Genomic DNA, 27,134 nt, shown 5'->3' on the forward strand with positions numbered 1-27,134 from the left:
TAATTTAAAACAGGTTTGGGTCTCTTCTGACAATCATAACTGTATCCTTACACAGCACAGCTTAGATGCGGTATTGTTCCTGCCACTCCTTGAAAGAGCGTAATTAAGAGTTTCCTGTTTGCTGCTTGGGGCGGGCGCGGCCTCCCTGCACCGCTGACGTCAACGTTTGTTTTGATATCCTCTGAGGCGGAAGCCGGAGGACTGTGCCCACAATTGATTTTAAAAATTGTATTTCTTTCGTGTGTTTGATTTTAAAAATATCACGGAGTTCACCTGCACTGAAACGCTGAGTTATTAGCGCTCTCACAGCCCTCCTAGCCCTCCCCTGACACAAGGACCCCAGCGTTGTTGCTGGGAAACGCCCACACCGCCAGCGCGGTCAGAACGCGGAAGCCACGCCCACTGCGAGGCCACGCCCTTATCACCAATTACAAATGTGCCGGTCACACCAGCGCAGCGGACGAGCGCAGCGGGAGCGCCGTTTGCGCGCCTAAGGCAAGCCCGTCTGCGCCCGTCCGCGCACGACCGGGCACAATCCCTGCCGGATACAGCTGCCCCGAAGGTAAGCTACTCACGTCGGGAGCTACTAAGCCTCAGACCCCCCACCTCCCCTTGTGAATACATTCATGACCTAAATGGACCTTTCATCCGCTGTTCCCTCTGCAAGCCAGTCCAGCTCAAACTACCTATAAAACCTCACAAGCCCGCTGCCCTGAAACTGGCATCGTTAAACTGCCGATCGCTCCCTAAACACGCGACGCAGATTAACCACCTTATAGCAGACCAGGAGATTGACATCCTCTTCCTCACGGAAACCTGGCTCGCCCCACATTCGGAGTCAGACATGGTGCTAGCTACCCCACCGGGCTTCCTCATTCAGTCCCTACCCCGCCCCTTAGGCCGAGGTGGTGGTGTTGCCATCATTCACCGGGACTACCTTCACTGCAAATCCGGTGATGCGCAGATCCCTGACTCTGAAAGCCTGCAATTTACAATCAAGCTAGACCCGACCAACTCACTGACAGGAGTCCTTGTTTACCGCCCTCCCGGGCATCCAGGCCCTTTCGCTAGCTCTCTCCTGGACACTGTAGCGACCCAGGCCCACTCCATATCAAATTTCCTGATCGTAGGGGATCTAAACATCCATCTTGATGACCCCACCGACCGGGCAGCAGCTGACCTGATCTCCGATCTGGCAGCACTTGACATCCACCTCCTTAATTCTGGAGCCACTCATACTAAGGGTCACCTGCTGGACCCGGTGTTCACTAGCACCCCTTCGATGCAAGTGAAGGAGGCCTCTCCCTTACCCTGGACAGACCATTTCTTAGTCTCCTTCCTACTACCAGGATCTTTCAGGAAACCTCAAAAACCGCCTACTTACATCAGGGACAGGACCTGGTCCAGACTTTCCACCGAAGAATGGGCCAGGAATCTTAAAAACACCATCCCTGCACACGCAGAAGACCCGGCTGTCGCCGACAGTAATTTCAGAGAGTGGATCACCACCTCCCTGGACTCCGTACTCCCACTAAGAACCAGGGAGGACAAAAACGGAAAACCCGGGTCCGCCCCGTAGTATACCTCGGACCTCCGACCACTCCGTAAAAACTGTAAAAGAGCCGAACGGCTTTGGAGGAAAGACTGGCAGCACACCAGCAAGGAAGCATACCATAATACAGTCAGACTCTACAAAGATGCCATCAGGCACGCCAAAGCTTCCCATTATGACTCGCGGATAACAGAATCCTCCAATTCGGCCAGGGAATCCTTCCTAATTGTAAAGGAGCTGCTTAAAGTACCTAACTCTCCTTCCTCCAGTTCCCCCCCTGTGGACCGAAGTAATGATCTAGCCACCTATTTCGACGTCAAAATCGCCCGTATTCTAGCTTCCCTCCCCTCTCCTGGTCCCGCCAGCCATTTGGACAATCCTCCACCTCCCAGCCAGACCGAAAGTAATCCCCGCCCTCAACTTGCGACATTCAGGCCAGTAACATGCGTAGAGGTAGAACGAACCATGACCAAAATGAGAAGCGGATCACCTCTGGATCCGGCTCCCATTAGATTCCTCAAAACCGTGGCCCCTGTCATCGTCCCCTCGGTCATGGAGCTCATTAACAGCTCACTTGCCCAGGGATCTGTTCCTGCCAGCTGGAAGAGCGCGGTGGTAAAAACACTCCTTAAAAAACCCCAGCTCGATCCAGCAGATATGGCAAACTACCGACCAATATCACTCCTCCCGGCAATCAGCAAGGTAGCTGAGAAACTGGTCAACGGACAATTGTCCCAGTTCTTTGAAACAAACAACGTCCTACGGGAATCCCAAACTGGATTTCGCCCGGGTCATGGCACGATACTGCCCTCCTCGCCGTCATTGAGGAGGCAAGGCGCATACTGGATTCAGGAGGGTCAGTGGCAGTGATCCTCCTGGATCTCAACGCAGCCTTCGACACAGTCAACCATCGTGTCCTTCTCCATCGACTCGCGGCAGCAGGGATCACCGGGACGGCACTCAGCTGGATAGAATCCTTCCTCACCGGACGCACGTTCCAGGTATGGGACGGCAATTACCACTCATCCACCCTCCCCCTCACAAGCGGGGTCCCTCAGGGATCTTCCCTGAGCCCGACGCTTTTTAATGCATATATGGCCCCTCTTGAAGACGTGGTGACACCATTTGACATAAAAATGGTAAGCTACGCTGATGACACTCAACTGGTCATCTCCTTATCCCAACTAGTCGACCACCCAGAGATCTTGGCTAACTGTCTCACACAAATCCACAGCTGGATGAGTGATTCATCATTAAAACTAAATGGGTCTAAGACTGAAGTGATGCTCCTGGGAAAACAATGGGCGACCATTCCCCCAACAGTCTGGCCTGACGTGTTCGGAGAAATCCCCTCCCCGAAGCGTGAAATCAAGACCCTTGGAGTATGGCTCGAACCTGAGCTCACCATGAAGACGCAAGCGGCCAAAACTGCGGGCACCTGTTTTGGGCTCATGGGCACTACCCGTAAGATTCTCCCCTTACTACCACCTGCTTCCAGGAAACTCCTTATCCAGGGACTAGTATTGTCCCGTCTGGATTATAGCAATATGGTCTACCTGGGAGCCCCAGAGGCCACCCTGACGAGACTGCAGCGGACACAGAACGCTGCGGCACGTCTGCTCATGAACCTTCCCTCGAGAGTGTCAGCAAAACCAGCCCTCAAGGCCCTGCACTGGCTCCCTGTGCGCCAAAGGGTGGAATTCAAAGCCATGTGCACGACACACAAACTGATTAACGGATCTGGCCCTGCGATCCTCAGCAGCTTGGTCACCCCCTACAAAGCATCCAGATCCCTCCGTTCTGAGAATGAGCACTTAGCCAACATCCCCAAATTCAAAAGGACACGCACAGGAGGACGACGATTCTCGGTTCAAGCGGCCACGGAATGGAACTCCCTCCCACGCACCCTCAGACTGGAATCCAGTTACCTGGTTTTTCGCAAAAAACTGAAAACGCACCTATTCCCGAAATAAATGTCCCTCCTCCCTTCCCTTCCCTCAATGGATAACAACCTTCTTACAGTGCGGGGATGCCCTTGGGTCACCAGGCGCTATACAAATCGAAAAGAAGAAAAAAAAAACGTCTAAAAGTATCGCTCGGCAGAAGGGTACGCCCGCACGCCGCCCGACGTTGGCACTCCACCCGCACAAACAACACCGGCTTCTGCTCGCCCCATAGGTACACACGATAAAGGTGTCGGCGCCCCGCCGCACCCAAAGTCATAAAGACGGCAGCAAGCCTGGCAAAAACCCAGGGCCTCACGTCTTGCCTCAGAATCTGCTTCATTTAACTTCGTTTATTGCCAGCCGTATTTTGCAGTTTTCAGATGTTGGTGCTCCGCTATCTTAACAGTTTTGTTATCTTCATAAGAAATGCTTTTTGTAGTGTACTTTTTACCCATGGCTCTGAGGTGGGATCAAGGGGTCTGGATTTTGAGGAATATACTGTGTTCAAAACACAGCAGGTTTCTTACATGTTCACGAATATGGAACACTTACGGAACCCAGCAGAACAGGACTTGCAACGCATATAAATAATCTATTTACAGTAAAAACATTTCAACTGCTGCGATAACATTCCTGCCTCACAGAGCAAACTCCAAACAAGTTTACCCGTTGAGACACAAGAAAGTGTGCTTACTTTGACGTTATCTATGACTTCCCATATTTAGAATTATGCCATGAGCTTCATTTATTGGGGTTATTATATTTCTTTTGATGCAGCATTACACAACCACACCCACAAACAACCAGACAACCACACCCACAAACAACCACAACCCCACACACACACACACAACCACAACCGCACACACAACCACACACACAACCACACACACACACGCACACAACCACACACACAACCACACACCGAACCACAACCACACACACAACCACACACAACCACACACACAGCCACACACACACAACCACACACACAACCACACACAGAACCACAACCACACACACAACCACACACACAACCATACACACAAACACACCCAACCACCCACACCACACCCAACCACCCACACAACCACACACACAACACACACACAACCACAACCACACACAACCACAACCACACACACACAACCACACACACAACCACACACACAACCACACACACACAACCACACACACACCACACACACACACACAACCACACACACAACCACACACACACAGCCACTCACAACCACCCACACAACCACACCAACCCCACACACACACAACCACACACACCACACACACAACCACAACCACACACAACCACACACAACCACAACCACACACAACCACAACCACACACACACAAGCACATCCAACCACACACACACAACCCCACCCAACCCCACACAACCACACACACACAACCCCACACACAACCCCACACACAACCCCACACACAACCCCACACACAACCCCACCCACAACCCCACCCACAACCCCACCCACAACCGCACCCACAACCGCACACACAACCACACACACACACACAACCACACACACACAACCACACCAAGCATTGGCATAGCCAATAGGTCTCGCCTTTGGGACCTTATAAGTGTTTAGCCACGCAACAGTTGATGTGGTTGCACCAAGGATATTGTGCTGCATAACTAAATACTTAGAAGGTCCCAAAAGTGAGACCTTTTGGCTATGCCAATGCTTGTTTATTGTAGGGTGTGCGAATGTCAATGAAGATCTCATGATGGCGAAAAAAAAGTGAATTACTTGTAGGCCTACTTCTCCAGCCTGGGTATTGGCATTGAATTTATAAGTAACCCAACTACCTCCTCGGAATAACCTAACTACCTCCTCGAAATAGCACGGAAACTGGTTCTTTATATAATATACCAAAAAGAGGTATACTGTGCAAAGAGTCCGTGTATCCCCTGTTAGCGGACAGGGGCTTGCTTTAGCAATCCCAAGATGCTCTTTTGGGGGTTGTGTGGTCGAGCAGCCATAGGCTTATCAGAGAGGAGTGCTAGACATTTGTAATACACACAGAGTCAATAAATGATGCACACGACTCAATAGGGAGATCCACACCAATTTCTAAAAATATCTCTTGTCTTAATATAACTTTTGGCACCAAAATCATCCAAATCAGGCAAGTACGTTTCAAGTTATGAATTTTTAGAGGTTTGAAAATGAACACTTAGTACAATTTCCGAAGCAGCACTGTTATTGTATGGAGGAAAGAAATGCATTGCATTCAGGTGCTTGAAAGTGACTTATGTGACCAATCTCCTGGACTTAAAGTAGGTATGGGGCAAGGCCCAGGGCAGCACCTACAGGTCACCTCAGGTAGCACTGGGGTGGCCAGGTGCAGAGGTGCTTTTCAGTGTCAGGTGCCCAATGTTGTCCAATTGGTGGAAACATGTACTGCATTCGGGCACTTCACAGCGACTTATGGGACCAATCTCCTGGACTTAAGGTAAGTATGGGGCAAGGTCCAAAGCAGTGCCAACAGGTCACCTCGTGTTGCACTGGGGCGGCCGGATGCAGAGGTGCCTTTCAGCATCGGGTGCTAATGTTAGTCAATGGGGATCAGTCCGGTGGAAAGGAGGCTGCAGGCTTGGCCTGGGAAACCAGTCAGGCTGAACCAACAGGGGGGCTCAGGTAAACCAAGTTTTTATTGTATTTAACTAAGTAGTTGTGTTTTTTTTTTTTGTTGCATATAAAATGTTCGCTTGATTGATCCTCTACATATATTTATTTTAGTGTTGTCATGTAAGTTTTGTTATTCACAAGTGTTGTCCCCTGTCACTATGTATGTAAATGTATAGTATGTTTCTCCCCAAAAACTTTGTATAAAAACCAGCAAAGAAAAAAATGCTAAGAACTTAGGGTAAAAAGATTTGTGACTTACTGCATGATAAAAGCATTAAAAAACCATTCATATAGGTGTGATATATTAGAGTTTATACTACAGGTGAAAGATTGAAAATAACAAGTCAAATTAAAGACAATTTAAGGAACAATATTTGGTTTCCTTGTGTAAAGCGCTAGTTGCTCAATGGGCTGGGAGGCATTACTCCAATTTAGAGTTTTCAAGTATTGATTTCAGCCTTCATTGTCTAAAACTGAATTACGCCCCATTTTAGGATAACCTTTTATATCATGTCATTTACTCATGTATTTTTTCATTTCCCGCGCGGTCCGCTTTAACTATAGCATCCGAGTTAATTTTTTTATTTAATCCACAGCGTGACCGCTTTCACTTTAGCAGCCGCGCTGCAAAAGTTTTCTTTCTTTATTTTTATTACAATTTGTGTAAAAGGGCCCAATAGGCGCTTTCACTTTAATGTTGGCTGCACCCCTTTCGTTAGACGCCTCAACCACGCGTGCGGTCCGTTTCCTGGCGCACGTAGCCTTGGCTGCAGCGCACACAGACCTTAAACTGTTGCACAGCAAGGAAATAAATTAGAGGAAACATTGGTCCCATGGAACCCCCCAGACATCCCCTTGTAGGCATGTGCAGGGAGCCCTAATCCCATTCAAAAGTGCAGGCAGGTTGCCACCTGCAATGTCAAACATGGAGCAGCTTTAAAGCACCTGCTCCATTTTTCACATGAATGCACTGCCCCAGGACAGCGCAGGTTTGCAGCTGCCCTGTGGGCAGTGCATTCACCATAATGCGGCGCATTTTCCTGGATTGTGCTGGGTGGAACTTTTCAAAGGTGTGCCCAGTGCAATCCAGGAAAATGCGCTGCATCCATAATATAGCCCCATTGCTTTGTTTTGGGGAAAGAACACTGGCACTGTGTACCTGGTAAGCAGGCACCCAGTGCACTTCAGTCAAGGCTGCATCAAATACCAGGCAAAAAGTGGGGGGATTACTGCAACAAAAACCAGTTTCCTACAATAGTGATTAAGATACTTTCTTTGACTTAAATATGAAATGAACTGAGAGGACTGACAAAGTTGTGCATCTTGGGGCTCTGGCGCCTCTTAAAGTGACAACATCTCATTAATCTTTAATGATATTTCAGTCTAGCTGACTATATTTCCTTCTGGTGTCTAAAAAAAAAAGTCACATTTGAAAGAAAAAGAGAATTTGTTTAAGCTGTTAGTAAATGTTATCATATGAGCAGTGTTGACATGTTTGATGTATTCTTCCTTATATACGCTTTACTTTTTTGTATACATCATTTGTGATCCCTCATTGGACTGCTCGCTTCTGGTGGCAACCTAGCTAAAGAAGAATGGAAAATGAGAGCGAGGCACACTGCAAGGCTCCAGGTCTCACTTATGTATGGGCTAGAGGCGTGACAGAGGGGTGTGTGGGCCTGGGTCATTGGGAGAGTTATATGAATACTAGGGTTTGTATTGTGAAACCAGAACTTGGCCATCAGAAGGAGACCAGTCTTCATAAACAAGGTCACAATTGATTGACATCTGGATGCAACAAATGAAGCCTAACCACAAGCCACCACTGGTCAGGGATACAGGAAACTGATAGAGACCAAGAGGATGTGTGGGCAGACCTCTGCAGCCTTGGGCCCCTGGTCTGCTATCCTTTACTATTTTTATGCCACTCCTAAGTATACTATTGAATACAATTGTGTACCGAGATTCTAAGCGATTAAACTCATGAGCTATCCAAATATATTGAAAAACGGCCCCACTGCATAAAATTACGCCATCAAATGTTCCCTCTTCTCTCATGTGGACACACTGTGAAGTTAGATTGATGCTGAATATTGCAGTGCTCTGTACAGTGCATCATTAGATGGGCGCGGCACTGCTGTCAGTTTAGCTGTTTCAGGATTGCTACCGTTTCGGAGGAGCCAGCGTTGCTGATCTGTCTCCATTGGCCAGGACATCAACGGTGTCTCATTCATGCCAGGCCAACTCACCTGGCCTCCTCAAGATGACATTGTGCATGGAGTTGAAAAGCTGTGTTTTCTAGTAGTTGATTGAGCATGGTGACTCCTCAGAGCAGAGTTGAGAACAGTTGAGGGTTTCTGGTTATAAAGAGGCACGGCTGACACAGAATGCTGTAGGGTCCCGCTGCCCTGTGGAGGGGCATGATGAAGCCATAAAGAGTGATGGATGGAGTGCCTTGGGTAGTCTCAGCCGCTTGTAAATACTCTAGAACTCCATCCATTCCATTGACAATCCATTGTGGTTTTTAGCTTGTCTATACCATGACTCGCAGAGGCGGACCAACTGCAAATCAGCTTTGGTACTGCCCCACAGTGGACAATCCAGACTGACTGGCCAAGCCATGTCCCCTCTGAAATATGAGCAACCCTACACCTGTTCAGCCGAGTTGGACCTCCTCAGTAAGGTGCAGAGTGAGTCCAGTGGGGTCCCAAGCTCCAGGACCTGCGTCTCTGTAAAGCCATTGTATTCAGGTAGTTCCGCTTGGAAGCACAAAGAGTGGTGCATGTAACAGTTGAATTAATCTCAGCCACTGGCAATCGCTCTCGGTTGCATTTCACTTCATCATTTTATAGCTCGTCTGTGCTTTTACAGATGGAGACCAACCATAAACTGCGCAACGGATTACGTACAAGTACTGTCCCAGGGCTTCACTGACACATATACCACCTTCCGTAGATGGTTCTGGATTACCCCTCCGGGAGCTATAGAAACAAAGTGTTTTTCTGCCCTTGCTCCAGATCATCCTCCACAAACACTGGTTGTTACCTCAGTAAAGGTGATCAGAGTTTGGTCCACGATACTTAGGTGCCTCAAAGGCACTCGTAAGCGCTATGTAGAAATAAGCAGCCTCCCACATCCTGCTTTCTATCCCAAATGTCATCTCTTGAATAAGAAAACTCTAACTTATGTGGAAAGACTGTTTGACTTTACAAGAGCCTGCAGAGTCTCAATCGATAGGTCTAAACCTGAGAATGGCAGGAGAAGGCGAGAAATCAAGATCTTACAGCACACTTACAAGTGACAATATTGAAAACTTTTGTCCATAGAATTGCTAAATAAAACATGATTTTCAAATGTAAATACCCTTATTGGTAGTTTACATAGCAGCCTTCTTTTCATATTGTATTTCTCTGATTTGTAGGCATGTTTAACATCTCCCAGATGAAGAATCGGCCAATGATCCTCATCGGTGGGTGAAGACGCCGTACGTAACTGCATTTTTACTAAGAGGTTTTGCAATGTTGGGGTTGTGTGTAAATCTGACACCATGCCCGCCAGGTCTGTGTACCCTTTAAAGGATCACTTTAGGATCTAGCAGAAGAATGTTGGAGAGTATTTGCACACGGACCTTTGAGTCAAAATAATAATGATCGAAATGCTAAATGTTTACAGGACTAGATTGCAAACAGGAAGGTGAAGGTATTCATCATTTGATCTTTCATAGATTTACATGCTTGAATCATTCTCAGATATCACGCTCGGAGTACTTTGTAACATTAGAAAATAGCAGTAAAATGTAAAAACGCACCTTTATAGCAATAGGCAGTTTTTAGTAGCACATTCAGCTCATTGTAAAATGCTCAAATCTCAGCCCAAAAAGTGAAAGTGCGCTAAGCTCCTCCCCCCTCCCCCTCCCAAGGTCCCCGTAGTTCAGGTTCCTGCTGCATGCCATGTGTGAGGGAGTACCAGTCAAGAGCCCTGGTGTCTAGATCTAACTAGCAACTAAGTTCAGAATTTAAGCTTCACATCGTAAGATAAGATTTGTTTTCTTTCAGTATTTCCATGCTCAGTTGCAGCCCCGTGTGCGCTCTGAGTGAGTGGGTTCTCGGCCAGGGGATAATCTCTTATGATCTAATCAGTGCTGTCATTACAGGGAGCAAAAGACACACAATTGATGGACGGGATGCAGAACAAATCAAAGCATTCCCCCTAGTCAAGAGATCTGGGTTAAATCCATCATTCTTTTGATCACCATGCCACCCCAGTTTAGACCTGGCCAAATGCAAATCAGCCTTGACCCTGCACCTCATGGGAACAGTCCAGCCCAAACTGCCAATCCAGGTCCTCCCTGGACCGGAAACAAGTATCCTAAGACCGGTTTCGGGGTTTCACCCCTCTTCAGCCAGGATAGCTTGATTCCAGTGGCACAGTGAGCCCAGGACCCATGTCTGGGCATACCCGGTGCTCTTAGGGCGAGAAAGCGGAAGACACACAATTGATGGACGGAATGTGGAACAAATCAGAGCATTCACCCCCAGGCAAGAGATCTGGGTTAAATCCCTCATTCTTTTGCTCACCATGCCATTCCAGTTTGAACCCAGCCGTATCCAAATCAGCCTTGACCCTGCTCCAATGGGAATAGTCCAGAAACCGGTCCTAGGATGCTTGTTTCCAGTCCAGGGAGGACCTGGCCTGGCAGTTCAGGCTGGACTGTTCCCATTAGGTGCAGGGTCAAGACTGATTTGCATATGGCTGGGTCCGAATTGGAATGGCATGGTGAGCAAAAAAGCGATGGATTTAGGCCCAGATCTCTGTATTGGGGTGAATGTATGACATTGTTCTGCATTCTGTCCATCAATTGTTCTTTTTGCATATGTCACCCCGAGTGGGACGGGTATGTCCGTACGTGGGTCCCGTACTCTCCATGCCACTGGAGTCAAGCTATCCTGGCTGATGAGGGCTGAAAGCCCGAAAATGGTTCTAGGATGCTTGTTTCCAGTCCGGGGAGGACCTGGCCTGACAGTTCGGGCTGGACTGTTCCCATTGGGTGCAGGGTCAATACTGATTTGCATATGGCTGGGTCCAAACTGGAATGGCAAGACGAGCAAAAAAGCGATGGATTTAGGCCCAGATCTGTGTACTGGGGTGAATGTATGACATTGTTCTGCATTCTGTCCATCAATTGTTCTTTTTCCATTTGTCATTACAGGGAGATCATCTACTAAAGGCAGGAAGGCTATATTCAAGCCTTGTGCCTTCTGCAGCCAAATGACAATATGTGGTGACGATTCTAATACTGAGTGTTTGTACTACTATCCCCGCTTGTGACCAAGGACTGGTCCGTGTACCTAAAATATTCTTGACTAACTGAAGAACCGAGAAAAGCATTATCTTGCTACTGCAGTGAAGAAAATACTTTGTCATAGTTTACCTACAAGATGCCTACTATCATGAGCCCTTTTCATCCAATCACTACTCATACCCTTGTTTATTTCTTGCCAGCCGGTCAGTGTTACCATATCAAAGCATGTCCTCCCAGAGTTGTCATCCAGTGTGTTAGACTAGGAGCTATCTCAGGAGGCAAAAGCAGCTTCCCGTACCTTCACAAGTGGCTACTTAAGGTAAGATTTGAAGACCACTACTGCAAGTGTCCTTTGATTTTTCCAAGAATTTACCCTTTCCCTAAATCGAGAAGGGACGCATTTATAGAGTCTCTCATTAACATTTCATCGTCCTTATGGACGATGCAAGGACCTGGCTGGACCTCACAGCAAAATAAACTTTATCCATGAAAAATCTTGGCTTCCCTCTTGCTGTAGAAGGGTAGCAAGAGATCTCGTTGCCCTCTCCAACAATGTGCTCCTTAAATGGCATTCAAAATATGCTTAAAAAACACTTCTACCGCCATCATTCTCCCCCCTGGTAAAGGAGGTTGTATGTCTGTTCAGTGGTGGGAGCATTTCTGCTGAATGTGCTTTTCTCTTCCTCATGTGAGCAGATATTTGGAGGCTGTACTTTCTCCCTGAATTTTACAGCTGTGACGAGACATTGTGAGCTGTGACGTAGTCTATTTTCAAATTGTGGGAGGGCCCTGCATAGTGGTTAGTCTCATCGCCGCCTACTGCTGGTGTTTGCCAGGTATTGCATGGTTAGGTTCAATTCAGATATGTAAATACATGAAATAGAAAGCCTATTGTGGTCTATTTTTGATGACAATCTAAGCCATGGAATCTCTAAGAGGAGTTGATCTCTCTCCACCTCATTTTCTGGAGTTTGGATCACATAATTGGATAAGAAGACTACATATATTGTAGATTTCTAAAGTGGTGTTGTTTCACTAAAGATGTACGCTGCAGAAATAAATATTCCCTAACAAGGATTCTTGTTCTGACGGGGATTAATTCAAGCATGTGAATCTATGAAAGAATTTTAAGAAATTGTTTTACTTGTAATTCTAGTCCTTCATGGTGAATCATTAAAGTAACCCTCCATCCTTCGCTGTGTAAACATCAGGATGGTTTAGCGAGCAGAGTCTGGATCCACAGGCCCTATAAAAGAGAAGTACCTTTCACTGTAGGGCTTGTACCAATACTGGTGCCGATGCCTCAAAGGAGCAGTGTCAGTTTTCAGCCTCATGAGGCTGTTGCCTGTGTGACTTCAGGTTCTCTGTTTACTTGAATGTTTCCCCTAAAATAGGCTTGTGAAAGATTTTGGTGTTCGTTGTTTTATACAGTGACTCTTGTAAAGTCCTATCTGAAAGAAACACGTTAGTTAGATTCCTCACCTTAGAATATCCCCAGGCGTCAGGCTGGATCCGGAAAGATTTTTGTAGCAATACCCTTGCGCGTCGCTAGGCGTCGTCTGCGGCTCCGCGTCCGTCGTTGGCGTCGTGCGCCGGAATGACGTCGTCGGAGAACTTAGACGCCGCCCTCGCGCGCTGACGTCAGTTCTTCTTTTTTCCGCGCCAGTAAGCGCCGATCCGGGAAGAGCTTACCCCTAGTCATTTTTTGACTAACTTTTTGACTCTTTTTGGTCTATCGACTCGACTCTGGTGCCGGTAGGATGCCTGGTTTCAAAGCCTGTGACGCCTGTCATCGACTGATGTCAGTGACGGTACTGCCTGGGGGCCGACCATGACGCGGAGTCGTGCCCCGATTGTCAGGCCTTGACATCGAAGGCTAGGCGGGAGCGGTCCCGTAAGCTTCTCGAGCTTCGGCACTCGGCTCCGCGTCGCTCTCTGTCTAGGAGGAGGACCAAGGACCGTTCGCGGAGCCACAGCCATAGTCATCGCTCGTCGGGGTCTTCCGGTAAGTCGAAGCATTCCAAGAAGTCCAAGACACGACATCGCTCTTCGGACTCCCCTCACCGGTCGCGCGACCAGGCTGAGGGTCAGGGTGGTTCCGCAGGAGCCGCGTCCGTCCCCATACCCGCTGGTCTCTGGGACTGGCGCGACTCCGGCGGAGGTCAGTGCCTTCCTCTCGGCCATGAGGGGCCTGGCTCCGCCGTCGACGCCTGCCTGCGCACCTTCGGCCCCGCAGGTTCGACTGGGCGACCTTGCGTTCCGGCGGCTCCGGCCCCGGCGCCGTCGAGGGCTCCGGTCCCGACGCCGCAGGTCCCCGAGGGATCCAGGCCTAGATCCCTGCCGGCGCCGGTTGACCTCACGACGCCTCCTCCGCCGGCGCCGACACCGGTTCCACCTCCGATGCCGTCTTTGGACGATGCCGTACCCCGGTTTAGCCATGGTCCGGGCCCGACGCCCGTGCGGCGCCGCTCGACGCCGCACCCGGCGCCGATGGGTGACCACTTCATCTATCGCCCGGCTCCGATCATTCCTCCTGTTTACCAGGAATCTGATGACGAGGGCGACTGTGAGAGGTCTGAGGACCCTATGGCCAGGCGGGCCCAACTTTCTCAGGACTGGGCAGAGGAATTGGGGGATGCCAGCGGTCTGGATACCTCACCGGACGCTGGTTTCATCTCTCCTCCGACTGTGGCCTCGGAGGAGGGTGCAGCCTTTTCAGTGGTGCTGCGCAAGGCGGCCGAAGCCCTTGGGCTGGAAGTGCCTGCTGTGGCCGTGAGGACTAACGTCCTCACAGAGGTCCTCCAACCGACAGCAAGCTCCACCGAGCCTCTGCTGCAGTTTAATGAGGCCCTCATAGACGTTCTGCAGGGCACTTGGTCCAAGCCCTCCACAGTTCCTCCTGTGGATCGGAACGTAGCCCGGCGCCACCGCCCTTCTCCGGGCGACCCCAGTTTCCTCTCCCATCGCCCCACCCCCGAGAGTCTGGTTATCCAGGCCTCAACATCCCAATCCTCCTTCCCGTCCGCTCCTCCGGATCGGGAATCCAAGAGGTTGGAACAGTTTGGCAAGAAACTGTTCTCGTCCCTGAGTTTGGGACTGCGGTCCTTAAATACCGCTTGCCTGTTGGACCGTTATTCCCACTCTCTGTGGGATACGGTGGAGGACGTGCTGCCCCTGTGCCCGGAGGAGGCCCGGACACGACTCACCCAAGCACTTGCTGACGGGCGAGATGCAGCACGGCATGCCATACGGTGTGGACTTGACACCACGGACTCGCTAGGTCGGGCGATTTCCACCACGGTGGCGCTTCGGCGTCACGCCTGGCTGAGATCCACGTCTTTTTCGGGGGATGTCCAGAGTTCCCTCATGGACATGCCCTTTGATGGCACTCGCCTTTTTGGTGAGAAGGCGGACAGTGCGCTGGCTCGGTTCAAGGACTACCGGGCCACGGCCAAGTCCTTGGGTCTTTCGACCCCGCGGCCGCAAACTTCCGCCTTTCGCCCCTTTCGTGGCCAAGGAAGGGGCGCCTCCTCACGTCCGCCCAGCCACCGGCCGCAGAACCAGCCTGCACGCGGTCGCGGATTCCGCCGAGGCGGTTCTGGAGGACAACGTGCCGGTCAGTCCACATCCACCCCGGCAGCATCCGCCTCAAAGCCTTCCTAGTCCGAGCTTTCAGGCCCATTCAACGCCAGTGGGAGGCAGAGTTCGCCATCACCTGCTCCACTGGCGCTCCATCACCTCGGACAGGTGGGTGCTGCAAATCGTCTGAAGGGGCTACTCCCTCCCCTTCGAGACGACCCCTCCAGCCATGCCACCGCAGAACCACCGTATGTCGGGGGATCATTTGCATCTTCTGCGGGAGGAAGTCTCGGCCCTCTTGGCCAAAGAGGCCGTCGAGCGCGTTCCTGGTCCAGAAGTAGGTTGTGGTTGTCATTCCCACTACTTTCTGGTTCCAAAGAAGGGCAAAGGGGGCCTACGCCCGATCTTGGACCTCAGGAGCGTGAATGCCTTCCTCCGGAAAGAGCGGTTCAAGATGCTGACTTTAGCTCAGGTTCTGGCTGCCCTAGACCCTGGAGACTGGATGGTAGCGTTTGACTTGCAGGACGCTTATTTCCACATCCCCGTCCTGCCGGCCCACCGGCGTTACCTGCGGTTCACGTGGGTCAGGAGCACTTTCAGTTCACTGTGCTCCCCTGCGGCCTCACCAGTGCCCCTCGGGTGTTTACGAAAGTGATGGCGGTGGTCGCAGCTCATCTGCGCAGATCAGAGGTTCCAGTCTTCCCCTATCTCGACGACTGGCTGTTGAAGGCGGGCTTGCCCCAGCAAGTCGTCTCCCACCTCCAGACTACGGCCTACCTCTTGCACTCGCTGGGGTTCTCCATCAATGTGCCGAAGTCGCACCTGAGTCCCTCCCAGAAGCTCCTTTTCATAGGGGCGGTTCTCGATTCGGCGCAGTTCCGGGTCTATCCGCCGGAACAGCGGGTCCGAGACATTCAGGCCCTGATTTCCATCTTCCGGCCTCTGTCCTGGGTCTTGGTCAGGTTGGTGCTGCGGCTTCTGGGACTGACGGCCTTCTGCATCCTGTTGGTACCTCACGCCAGGTGGCGGATGCGGGCTCTGCAGTGGGACCTGAAGTTTCAGTGGGCCCAGCATCGAGGCAACCTGTCCGACCATGTCTTGATCTCGGAGGGCACTGCGAAACAGTTGCAGTGGTGGCTCACGAATCGCGATTGGGTCAGCGGCAGATCCCTCTCCCTACCCCAACCGGAGCATGTCGTAGTGACGGATGCGTCCCTCCTGGGATGGGGGGGGCCATATGGGAGAGGCGGAGATCAGACCTCTTGGAGCTGAGGGTGATCCGACTTGCACTAAAAGCCTTCCTTCCCTCTGTCCGGGGAAGTGTCGTGCAGGTGTTCACGGACAACACCACCGCCATGTGGTAATGCAACAAGCAGGGCGGGGTGGGGTCGTGGACCCTTTGTCAGGAGGCTCTGCGCCTCTGGACATGGCTGGAACATCAGGGCATCAACCTGGTGGTTCAACATCTGGCGGGCTCTCTGAACACCAGAGCAGACGAACTCAGCCGCCGGTGCATGATGGATCACGAATGGCGTCTGAACTCGGACGTGGCGCAAGGTCTCTTTCTGCAGTGGGGAGAGCCTTGGTTAGATCTATTCGCCACCGAAGAGAACGCGCAATGTCAGCAGTTCTGCGCGTTGGAATTTCCAAGGCGCCACTCGCTCGGAGACGCTTTTCGTCGCGAGTGGAGTTGCGGTCTGTTGTACGCCTTTCCGCCTAGACCACTTCTGCCCAGAGTGCTGAAGAAGATCAGGCGCGACCGGGCCCAAGTCATCTTGGTGGCTCCGGATTGGGCACGAAGGTACTGGTATCCCGAGCTACTCAGTATGTCCATCGATCCCCCGATACGAGGAGCAACAGGGGACGGTCCTCCACCCGAACCTGTCCATCCTCCTCCTCCATGCGTGGAGATTGAGCGGCGACAGTTGATGCCATTTGACTTGCCTCCTGAAGTCTGTGATGTCATTCTGGTAGCCAGGCGTCCCTCCACAAAGACAGTATATACAGTATACATCAGCCGGTGGAACAAGTTTGTGGCATGGTGCACAGCAAAGGCTGTGGATCCCCTTTCCGCCCCTCTTTCTGAGGTTCTTCTCTTTCTGCTTTCTTTGGCCCAGCAGGGCTCTGCTCTGGGCACCTTGAAAGGTTATCTTGCTGCAATCTCTGCTTTCTTACGGCTTCCTGATCAGCCTTCTCTTTTCAAGTCCCCTGTTGTTTCATGTTTTCTCAAGGGCATTACTCATATGTTCCCTCCTGTTCCTTTCGTAATGCCTCAGTGGGACTTGAACCTTGTTCTCACTTTTCTGATGTGTGCTCCCTTTGAGCCCCTTCACAACTGTCCCATTCGTCTTCTGACTCTGAAAACTGCTTTCCTGGTGGCTATCACCTCCGCTAGGCGGGTGAGTGAGCTCCAGGCTCTGTCGGCTAAGCCTCCCTTCATTTCGGTTCATCCAGATAAGGTTGTCCTCCGGACACGTCCTTCTTTTCTTCCTAAAGTCGTGACTCCCTTTCACATCGGTCAATCTGTCACGCTGCCCACCTTCTTTCCGCCTCCGCATCCTTCAAGAGATGAAGAGAGGCTCCACCGTCTGGACCCAAAACGTGCGCTGTCCTTTTATTTGGACCGCACAAAGCAGTTCCGGGTGGACGACCAACTTTTTGTTGGATACGTAGGGGCTAAGAAGGGTAAAGCTGTACACAAGCGGACCATCTCGCGATGGGTAGTGTTGTGTATTAAAATCTGCTATTCCTTGGCGAAAAAGGTCCCTCCTGTTGGGCTGAGAGCCCATTCCACCCGGGCCACGGCGGCGACAACTGCCCTGGGACGGGGAGTCCCCTTGCAGGACATCTGTCAGGCAGCGACGTGGGCTTCACTGTCTGGACAGCCAAGTCCGGAGAGATGGCCACTTTGGCCGTTCTGTTCTCCAGGACTTTCTGGTGTGATCTTGGTTTGCAGACCCACCTCCCGGGTTGGTATTGCTGGGGTATCTATTCTAAGGTGAGGAATCTAACTAACGTAAGAAACATTACTTAGTTAGATTCCTCACCGACCCACCCAGCCTCCCCGTTCTGCGAACCGACATCTAGGGTTAAGGCTATCCTTTTCAGGGCCCTAGATTCTTTGGCACCAGTGTCGGTCTCTTGCATGGCTCTGCGTTCCCGGCGCGGAAAGCTATGTACAAGAACTGACGTCAGCGTGTGAGGGCGGCGTCTAAGTACTCCGACGTCATTCCGGCGCACGACGCCAACGACGGACGCGGAGCCGCAGACGACGCCTAGCGACGCGCAAGGGGTATTGCTACAAAAATCTTTCCGGATCCAGCCTGACGCTTGGGGATATTCTAAGGTGAGGAATCTAACTAACTAATGTTTCTTACAGATACATCATTACCGAAGGTAAGTAACTTGTTCTTTCCTCCTTTTTTAATGGAAAATGAATTTGATCCAGCCAAATTAGCCTGCAACTAGCTACACCTTTTTATTTTGAGATTCTTTTTTAAAATCCCTTCAGTGTCCTACATATGGGTAGAACTCTTCAGTGCCTGTGACTTCTTTGAAGAGCCCCATGAACGAGAACTATTGGAACGTGTGTAAACTTGTGCTTGAACTGTGCACTTGTGCAGCCATGCTTTAGGGTACTTCTGAGACTTGACATATTAGTGGCAGTCTTCAGAAATTGTAGATTCTTGTCCACCCGTCTACATGCTGGCACCTTCCTAAGCAGCCAAGGGGTGCTGCTGCTGCTGTTAATGTTGACAGCTTGTCAGCCTCTTTAATCCTAGTGTTCACCAGGCTCCCAAAGATTTCATCCACAGACTTCAATTACTCCAGAACCAAAAGGCCAGAAAGTGTTTCACCTGGCAGCGACACAAGCTTTTAAGATAAGCGGCCAAAGTGCTCTAGAATAAAGTTCAACATACTCTGTACCATGCACACGGTTTACAGGAGTAGAGGTCCAGGATACCTCTGGGGTCAGGCTGTCCGTTATATGCCAAACAGAAACCTGCGATTAGCACCCTCTAACTTCATCTCTAAACGAGCCTTTAGATGCAGAAAACATGGAAACAGGTCTCTGGAAGTCCTGGGATCCGGACTATGTAGCTTGCTGATCCCATGCCTCAGGGTGGTACCAAACTACAATCTTCTCATAGAAGGCCTGGAACCAAAGGTGTTTGAGCATGCATTCAGCTGAACCCTACACCGCTCAGGACAGCAATTGGAAAATATATCAAAGAAAAAGGGGGGGAACAATAGACTTTTTAACAGGTCCAGCATACATGCCCAAGACCAAGTAAATAGAAGAGGGTATGCTGTTCCTAAAGTTGAATCAGAGGCTAGGGTAAAGAGATACGTCTTGTTGCCTCATGGGGGGGGGGGGAGGGGGGAGGGGGGAGGAGAGCCCCCCTGAGGTAGAGAGGGGAAGGATGGAGGGAAATTCCTCCTTTCGTAACTAGGGTCCTCACACACCCAGCCAGCTAGGTGTCATGCTTCATCATTGGGCCTGCTCCTCGTCTGGTCGGTGCAGCAATACCCGACGGGCACCCAATGAGGGACTCTTTAGCGTAGATCTTTTGTTCCTGCCGTTTGGTGTAGTGTGGGTGAGGGGCCTAATTCGTGTAGATGTGTGGAATGGTGGGAAAAGTGGTTAAAACAAGTCAGTTAATCCAAGTATGAGTTTATTCTGGTAGGTAAACTGCCTGATTAAAAACTAGTGAGTGGGAAATCTCTAGATGTTATTTGTCTAGAATTTTACCCTCTACTCTCAATAGGTCGACATGTTTCTTGCCTTCGAAGTCAGGATGATCAGTGGCAATTCTTCAGGACCAAACTGTGGTGAGGTGAAACCTACCTCCCACGTCGTAACAATGTAGGTCAATCCCTACACGGTTGAGGAACCTTTCTAAATAAAAGGAACGAAAACAATAAGGTAAAAGCAGTGCATTGGCATAGACAATATAACTCATTCCCTCTCAATCATTATGTATATCAGATACACACAAGTGTAAATTCCAGTGTGAACATCTCATATCAGGTGCCCAACTCTAGCTCCCAAAGTGCTTAAAAACATGTACACAGAAAAGATTGTGTACTTCTGGTGAACTCAGTAGCCGGATATCTTGTCGTGGTTGCTCACCTAAATAATTATTAAGATTAGCCTCATCAGTATACGTCAGGAACCTGGACAAAATTATGTTGCCCTGTAACAGATAAGGGACGGCATAGTAAGGAGTTGCGAGTAAGACTCACACGATGGGGTATCTTGTGCATCAGTGAACAATAGCAGGCAGTAGGGCCAGAGTAGGAGTTAATGGGTTGTGGGTTTTGTGCATGCAGACCTCACTATTATGGGGTGTGGATTATCGCAGGTACGAGTCGTTAAGTAGCGCTACAAGCCCTTGCTGCCTTCACTACAGCGTTATGAGGGTCCTTTAAGAAAGAACGGGCAGTTCGGTAATCGCGGTAAAATCACAACTCAACCCAAAACCGGCTCAGTGGAGCATGCATATCAGCAGTCCTCCACAAACACCAACAACTCAAGACCCTTGGTTAAGTCTACGGCATGGCACTGAACACCGAGGAACATCGCACCAACGGGAGATAATTTTCTCACTCACCTGCAATCTATGAAAAGCGCGTTCAGTAACCTACCCCTGCCGCCGGAACCGGCTGGTGTAGTGAAGATTCACGGATCGGCATATATACACACTGGTTCACGTCCGGCTAGGGGCGGGCACTAGATCGCGCTCCAGCTAAAGCCAACCGGAAGTGGCGACCAGGGAACTGTGGCGGCCATAACACTAACTCGAGCCTACATCACCACTCAGGTTCTACACGTTCAATTACTGTACACCAAGAGTGCTATCTACAATATGGCCGCCACAGTTCCCAGGTCGCCACATCCGGTTGGCTGCAGCTGGAGCACGATCAAGTGCCCGCCCCTAGCCGGACGTGAACCAGTGTGTATATATGCCTATCCGTCAATCTGCACTACACCACCCGGTTCTGGCGGCAGGGGTAGGTTACTGAACGCGCCTTCCATAGATTGCAGGTGAGTGAGAAAATTCTCTCCCGTTGGTGCGATGTCCCTCGGCGTTCAGTGCCACGCCGTAGACTTAACCAACTGTCTTGAGTTGTTGGTGTTTGTAGAGGGCTGCTGATATGCGCGCTCCACTGAGCCAGGAGTCGGTTTTGGGTTGAGTTGTGATTTTACCGCAATTACCGAACTGCCCGTTATTTCTTAAAGGACCATCATAACACTGTGGTGAAGGCAGCAAGGGCTAGTAGCGCTACTTAACGGCTCATACCTGCGATACTCAACACCCCATAATAGTGGGGTCTGCATACACAAAACCCACAACCCATTAACTCCTACTCTGGCCCTACTGCCTGCTATTGTTCACTGATGTACAGGATACCCCATCGTGTGAGTCTTACTCGTAATTCCTTACTATGCTGTCCCTTATCTGTTACAGGGCAACATAATTTTGTCCAGGTTCCCGCTGGATAGTGATGAGGCTAATCTTAATAATTATTTAGGTGAGCAGCCACGACAAGATATCTGGCTACTGAGTTCACCAGAAGTTCACAATCTTTTCTGTGTACATGTTTTTCACCACTTTGGGTGCTACACTTGGGCACCTGATATGAGATGTTCACACTGGCATTCACACTTGTGTGTCACTGATATACATAATGATTGAGAGGGAATGAGTTATATTGTCTATGCCAATGCACTACTTTTACCTTATTGCTTTGGTTCCTTTTATTTATATAGGTTCCTCAACCGTGTAGGGATTGACCTACATTGTTACGACGTGGAAGATGGGGTTCACCTCACCACGGTGAGTAGATAGTTTTTTTTATCACTTTGGTCCTGAAGAATTGCCACTGATCCTCCTGACTTCGAAGGCAAGAAACATGTCCACCTATTGAGAGTAGTGGGTAGAATTCTAGACAAATAGCCTTTAGAGATCCCCCACTCACTAGTTTTTAGGTCTCGGCCTGGCAAAAGCAGCGCATGTGCTGCTCTGCCATGCAGAGGCCTTTTGGAATCAATACAATTCCAGCGTGCACACGGGGAGACAAATGACACAGAAGATGTGCACGCGGGGATTGGATGCTTTACTGGCGGCGTGATACACTGGGGACTTGTTTTTTTCGCTGCCAGTAAAGGCGGTCCCCGCGTGCACATCTTCTGTCTGTCCAATGACAGGCCGCGCTTGTTTCTATTGGGTCCGCCCACACCCATCTTGTTTTTTAAAGCATCAGTGAATGTGCTTTCCCCGTTTTTCTCACTTCTCCAAGCATATTTATTTACAGAACGTTTTAAAAAAATCCTTTTCCTCAACTTTGCCCTTCGAGCTGCAATGAGATTTCACTTTTATAAAGCTTCACCCTTCAGACGCTCTCCTAGGCATTTAAACTCCACGTCGCGCTCTCTTGTACATTCACCTCCACCATTCCTTTGTTCTTTCTCCATGGTGCTTCCCCCACTGCACCCTCTGTTTTGCTCCCCCCAACCCCCACCCGTTTTGCATCACCTGCCATTCCCATTTCGCCCTCATGTTGCATTCCTACTTACTCCTCTTTACGTTCTTTTTCCACCCAGGTTACTTTCTTTGTCTCTACTGAGCCAACTCTGATGGGTAAACTAAAATGATTTTAAAAAACGCTGTTATTTGGTAGGTTTGGCAGACGTGCACATACTTGGCCCACATGCCTTTAATGTGACGCAGTCGGCCGCAAATTCTTTTTTTTCCTTCTATTTTTATAAAGCTTCACCCTTCAGACGCTCTCCTAGGCATTTAAACTCCACGTCGCGCTCTCTTGTTCGTTCGCCTCCACCATTCCTTTGTTCTTTCTCCATGGTGCTTCCCCCACTGCACCCTCTGTTTTGCTCCCCCCCCAACCCCCACCTGTTTTGCATCACCTGCCATTCCCATTTCACCCTCGCCCTCATGTTGCATTCCTACTTCTCCTCTTTACGTTCTTTTTCCACCCAGGTTACTTTCTTTGTCTCTACTGAGCCAACTCAAATGCTTTTTTTTTTTCTATTAACCGTCTTGCACAGCATCACGGATGTCTTATCCTTTGGATTCCAAAGGAGAGACCTATTGGCTTTGCCAGTGTTTGTTTACTGTTCGTGTTTTTGACCTGTGCAGTTATGCATTCACTCCAGCTTCAGTGCCCTCTTTTCTTTTGCCTATGAAGATAAATCGGCACAATACAAACAGCTCCGCTCGACTGCTTATGTGTGGCTTTTTTTTGGTTTGGGTTATTTATTTTCTGCTTCATTTTACATCGACGTGCACCAGTTTGCTTCTATACATATGAGTGTTTGGTGAGAATTATCTGTATGTACTGCTACTTCCCGAGAAAGGTGTTCTTTCCTTGTTAAACAATATTTGCATAAAACAGTATCCACATTCTAAGCTTTCAGCAGTGTGCACTGCCCTTGTTGATAAAGCATGCATACATGCCAACTTGAACAATCTCACCGTGTGAGGAGGAGGCGGGGCCTCGCGACGAGAAGTAGCTACGAGGCACTTTTGAACCCCAAGTCCCCTCCACCATTTCCAACCCCCTCCCCCCCCCAAAAACAAGCATTAAAAATGCAATCGGTCTCGCCTTTAATTAAGTTGAAGCCATTTGCTTTGCTATACAATACCATTAGAAAAGCAAATGGCTTTAACTTAATAAAAGGAGAGACCTATTGCATTTTCAATGCTTGTTAATCTGGCAATTTACCTACCAGAATAAATTCACACTAGGATTAACTGACTTGTTTTAACCTCTTTTCCCACCACTACACTACATCTACACGAATTAGGCCCCTCACCCACACTGCACCAAACGGCAGGTACAAAAGATCTCAGCTAAAGAGCCCCTCATTGGGTGCCCGTCGGCCATTGCTGCGCCGACCCGATGAGGAGCAGGCCCAATGATGAAGTGTGTGAGGACCCTAGTTCCGAAAGGAGGAATTTCCCTCCCTCCTTCCCCTCTCTACCTCAGGGGGGCTCTCCTCTCCCCCCCATGGGGCAACGAGACGTATCTCTCTACCCTAGCCTCTGATACAACTTTAGGAACAGCATACCCTCTTGTGTTTACTTAGCAATTGGAAAATACCAGGCCAGGACGGTCTCTTCACGTTTACTGACATACCTCCTCCATTTTGTATTTCAACCAGTGTTGTGAAGTAAATAGAATGAGGCGAGTACTCTAATAAAACTCTAAATAAGTGAAATATCACACGTTAAATGCATTTCCATACTATAGAATCATGGACTGGAAACACTCTCCATTTCAGGGAGGCACCTCTAAATGCTGTAATCGCTCCAGTTATCTGTTTAGCACTGCCAAGCCATTGACCCTTACAAGCCCTTTGCATGATTGTCATGAACTTAATTTTCGGCCTTTTTAAGCAGGATATTGGTTTTGTATGCTGCAATCTTTGTGTTATGGGACTGTCTGGGCTACCTGTGGCATGCACTTTGTCAGTAGCCTACAAGGGTGAATTTCAGTGCCCACGCTTGGCTGATAGCAGTGTTTACATGTTATTATTTTTTTTTATATCTGCCAGGGTAAGAAGCCTGAAGCTTGAAGCTTATGCAGGCAAAATAAGGCAAAGAGGCCAGCAGACATGACTGCAGTGACCTGGGCCTCTCCTGGCACTTTTCCACCACCACAGGTATCATGACATAGTCGGAATTGTATGAGGGTTTCTTATCAATTACATCCATACACAATGGAGAACTGGTTTGGGACCCTTGCTGTCATTTACAGTCGGTGGATTCCACTTGCTATAGTAGTCGACGTGCAGAGTTACAGGAAAAGGTGATGGAATTATGCCAGTTCCTACCTGCCTGATATTAACGGAGAGCCCAGTGTAGTGATGTGACATCATACACATAAACATCTACCCCTGCGGCCCTACGGAACCTGGTATGGTAGTGCACACATATAACAGGGATAGTGATAGTGCATTATTAATACATTAGCACTTCACAGACATTGGATCGCATACCACAAATGTGCCTTCATCCGGAGGTGGCTTAGGACATCTTCAACCAGTGGGTTGTGCAATGGCTGGATCTTTTTGCCACCACTGAGGATGTGTTTTGTTGCAGTAACTGTGTGCTGCTGTTTCCATGAAGTAGGTCACTAGGAAATGCATTTCGCCAGCCTGCAGTGGAACACGTGCCTTCTGTCCAGGTTTCCCCCACCTCCTCTCCTGCCATGAGTCCTGAGGAAGGTCAGGATAGACCAGGCCCACATCATTGTCATTGCTCTGGATTGGACCAGGAGAGTCTGGTACCCTGAGCTGTTAACTCTGAGCCTTTGCCCTTCCATTTCTCTACCTCTTCGGAAGGAGCTACTGTATCCGCAACAGTGCAGAGTCCTGCACCCAAATCTATACAATCTACTCTTCCATGTGTGGCAAGTCAGTGACAACAACTTATTAGTTTTGATTTGCCAGCAGATGTAGTGGATGTCATTCTGGCAGCCAGATGCCCCACGATTAAGTCCACCTACAAAGAATGTTGGGAGGAATGCTTTGCCTGTTTTGAAGACCGTCACCTTGATCCCCAACGGGATAAGATGTCATATGTTTTATTGTTTTTCTTTCTCCTATTAAGGCTTTGCGTTAGGCTCAGTTAAAGATTCTATACCAGCCCTTTTTACCTTTGCCTGACTAACCCGAATCACATGTTGTGGTAAATGGGTTCTTGGGGGTAAATTCACATATTTCCACCCAAGCCCTCATCACACCTCAATAGAACCTCATCTAGGTTGTCACATTTCACATGTGCCTGCCACGGAAGCCCATAGTTAGTTCTCTGTGGCTCCTCACCATAGAGATATCTTTTCTGAGCACAATTTTTTCTGCGTGCCAAGTTAGTGTGCTATAGGCGCTGTCAGTGCAGCCTCTGTACACTACATTCTTTCCTGAGAAACTGGTGCCAAAGATTGTTTCCCCCTTCCACATGGTTCAACATTTCTGCTTTTTTCTTATAGAGGAGGAGAGACTCCAACGTCTTGATCCAAGCACAGAGCTCGGCTTTTGTATTGAGTTTACCAAGGAATACTGGGTAGGCAACCAGCTCTGCATGAACTTTGTCTGTGTTAAGAAGAAGAAAGTAGCGCCTAAAGAGAAACTAGTCAGATGAATCACCCTGTGCAGAAAGTCAAACTAAGCCCTGCCAAGAAGGAAACCCTCTCATTGGCCTATTTGCTCATTCCACAGAGCCAAAGCTGCGTGAGTGGTGTTGGTGAGGGGTTCCACTCCTAGACATCTGCCTGCCTGAACACGGGCATCCATGCATCTTTCACAAAGCACTACTGCTTCCATAGTCTAGTTTACACAGAAGGCCAATTTGCCTGCTGCGTTCAGAGAGACTTTTTGGTGTGAGTCCAATCTCAGACTCTTCTGCTGTTGGGAGGTACTACTTCGGTATCTGTTCGAGAGACAAGGAATCTGCAGTTAGAAGTATCCATCAGAAGAACAAGCTACTTACCTTTGGTAACGCTCTTTCTGGTAGATACTGTCTCACCTAGATACCTCACAGCCATCCATTCTCCACGTTGTGTGGTGCGGACTCTTGTATGTTAAAAAGGTCCCACGTTATTTTTGGCAGACTGTCCCCTCCAATTTGTCATGTTTATCCACATTTGAGATTTCAGAAGTGCAAATACAAAACTGATAGCACGCAGGGGTGGTGCTTATATAGAGCTCTGCACTGTCATTTCTGGGCGTGCGCAGCTGTTGCAGAGGCAGGCGGTGGAAAGTTGATTAACCAGTACAGCATCCTTTAATAAGGATGGCTCTCATTGACAAAAAAGGTCAAATTCTGCACGGACGGGTTTGCTACCTTTCTTTAGTGCAGCTTTCCTGCTTTTCGTACCTTATAAGGTTAGAGATGGAATCCCGCGGCTGTTGCAAGTCATCAGGCATGCTTATGCAAACGCTTTGTGAATTTAATTCTTCATGCAGCCATATACATGTGTCTCTTGCATGAGCAATGCATTTGCTACCCTTTTGTTGTTTTTACTCCACAGGACAAATGTTTTTCCCTGTGGAGAA

General features: G+C 49.3%; 1 protein-coding gene across 2 annotated transcripts in view; it reads left to right on the forward strand.

Annotated features, from left to right (window-relative positions):
- MOCS1 (molybdenum cofactor synthesis 1) overlaps window positions 1–27,134 on the forward strand; it is a 285,312-nt gene that overhangs the window by 254,405 nt on the left and 3,773 nt on the right. Inside the window, exon 10 of one of the 2 annotated variants that reach the window (XM_085610229.1) lies at window positions 9,593–9,640. The exons of the other annotated variant lie outside the window; for it this stretch is intronic. Within the exon in view, the coding sequence (XP_085466355.1) occupies window positions 9,593–9,640 (48 nt within the window). The remainder of the gene's footprint in view (window positions 1–9,592; window positions 9,641–27,134) is intronic. 2 annotated transcript variants of the gene reach the window in all.

The sequence above is a fragment of the Triturus cristatus genome, chromosome 6 (genome assembly GCF_964204655.1).
Source record: "Triturus cristatus chromosome 6, aTriCri1.1, whole genome shotgun sequence".
Classification (NCBI taxonomy): Eukaryota; Metazoa; Chordata; class Amphibia; order Caudata; family Salamandridae; genus Triturus; species Triturus cristatus.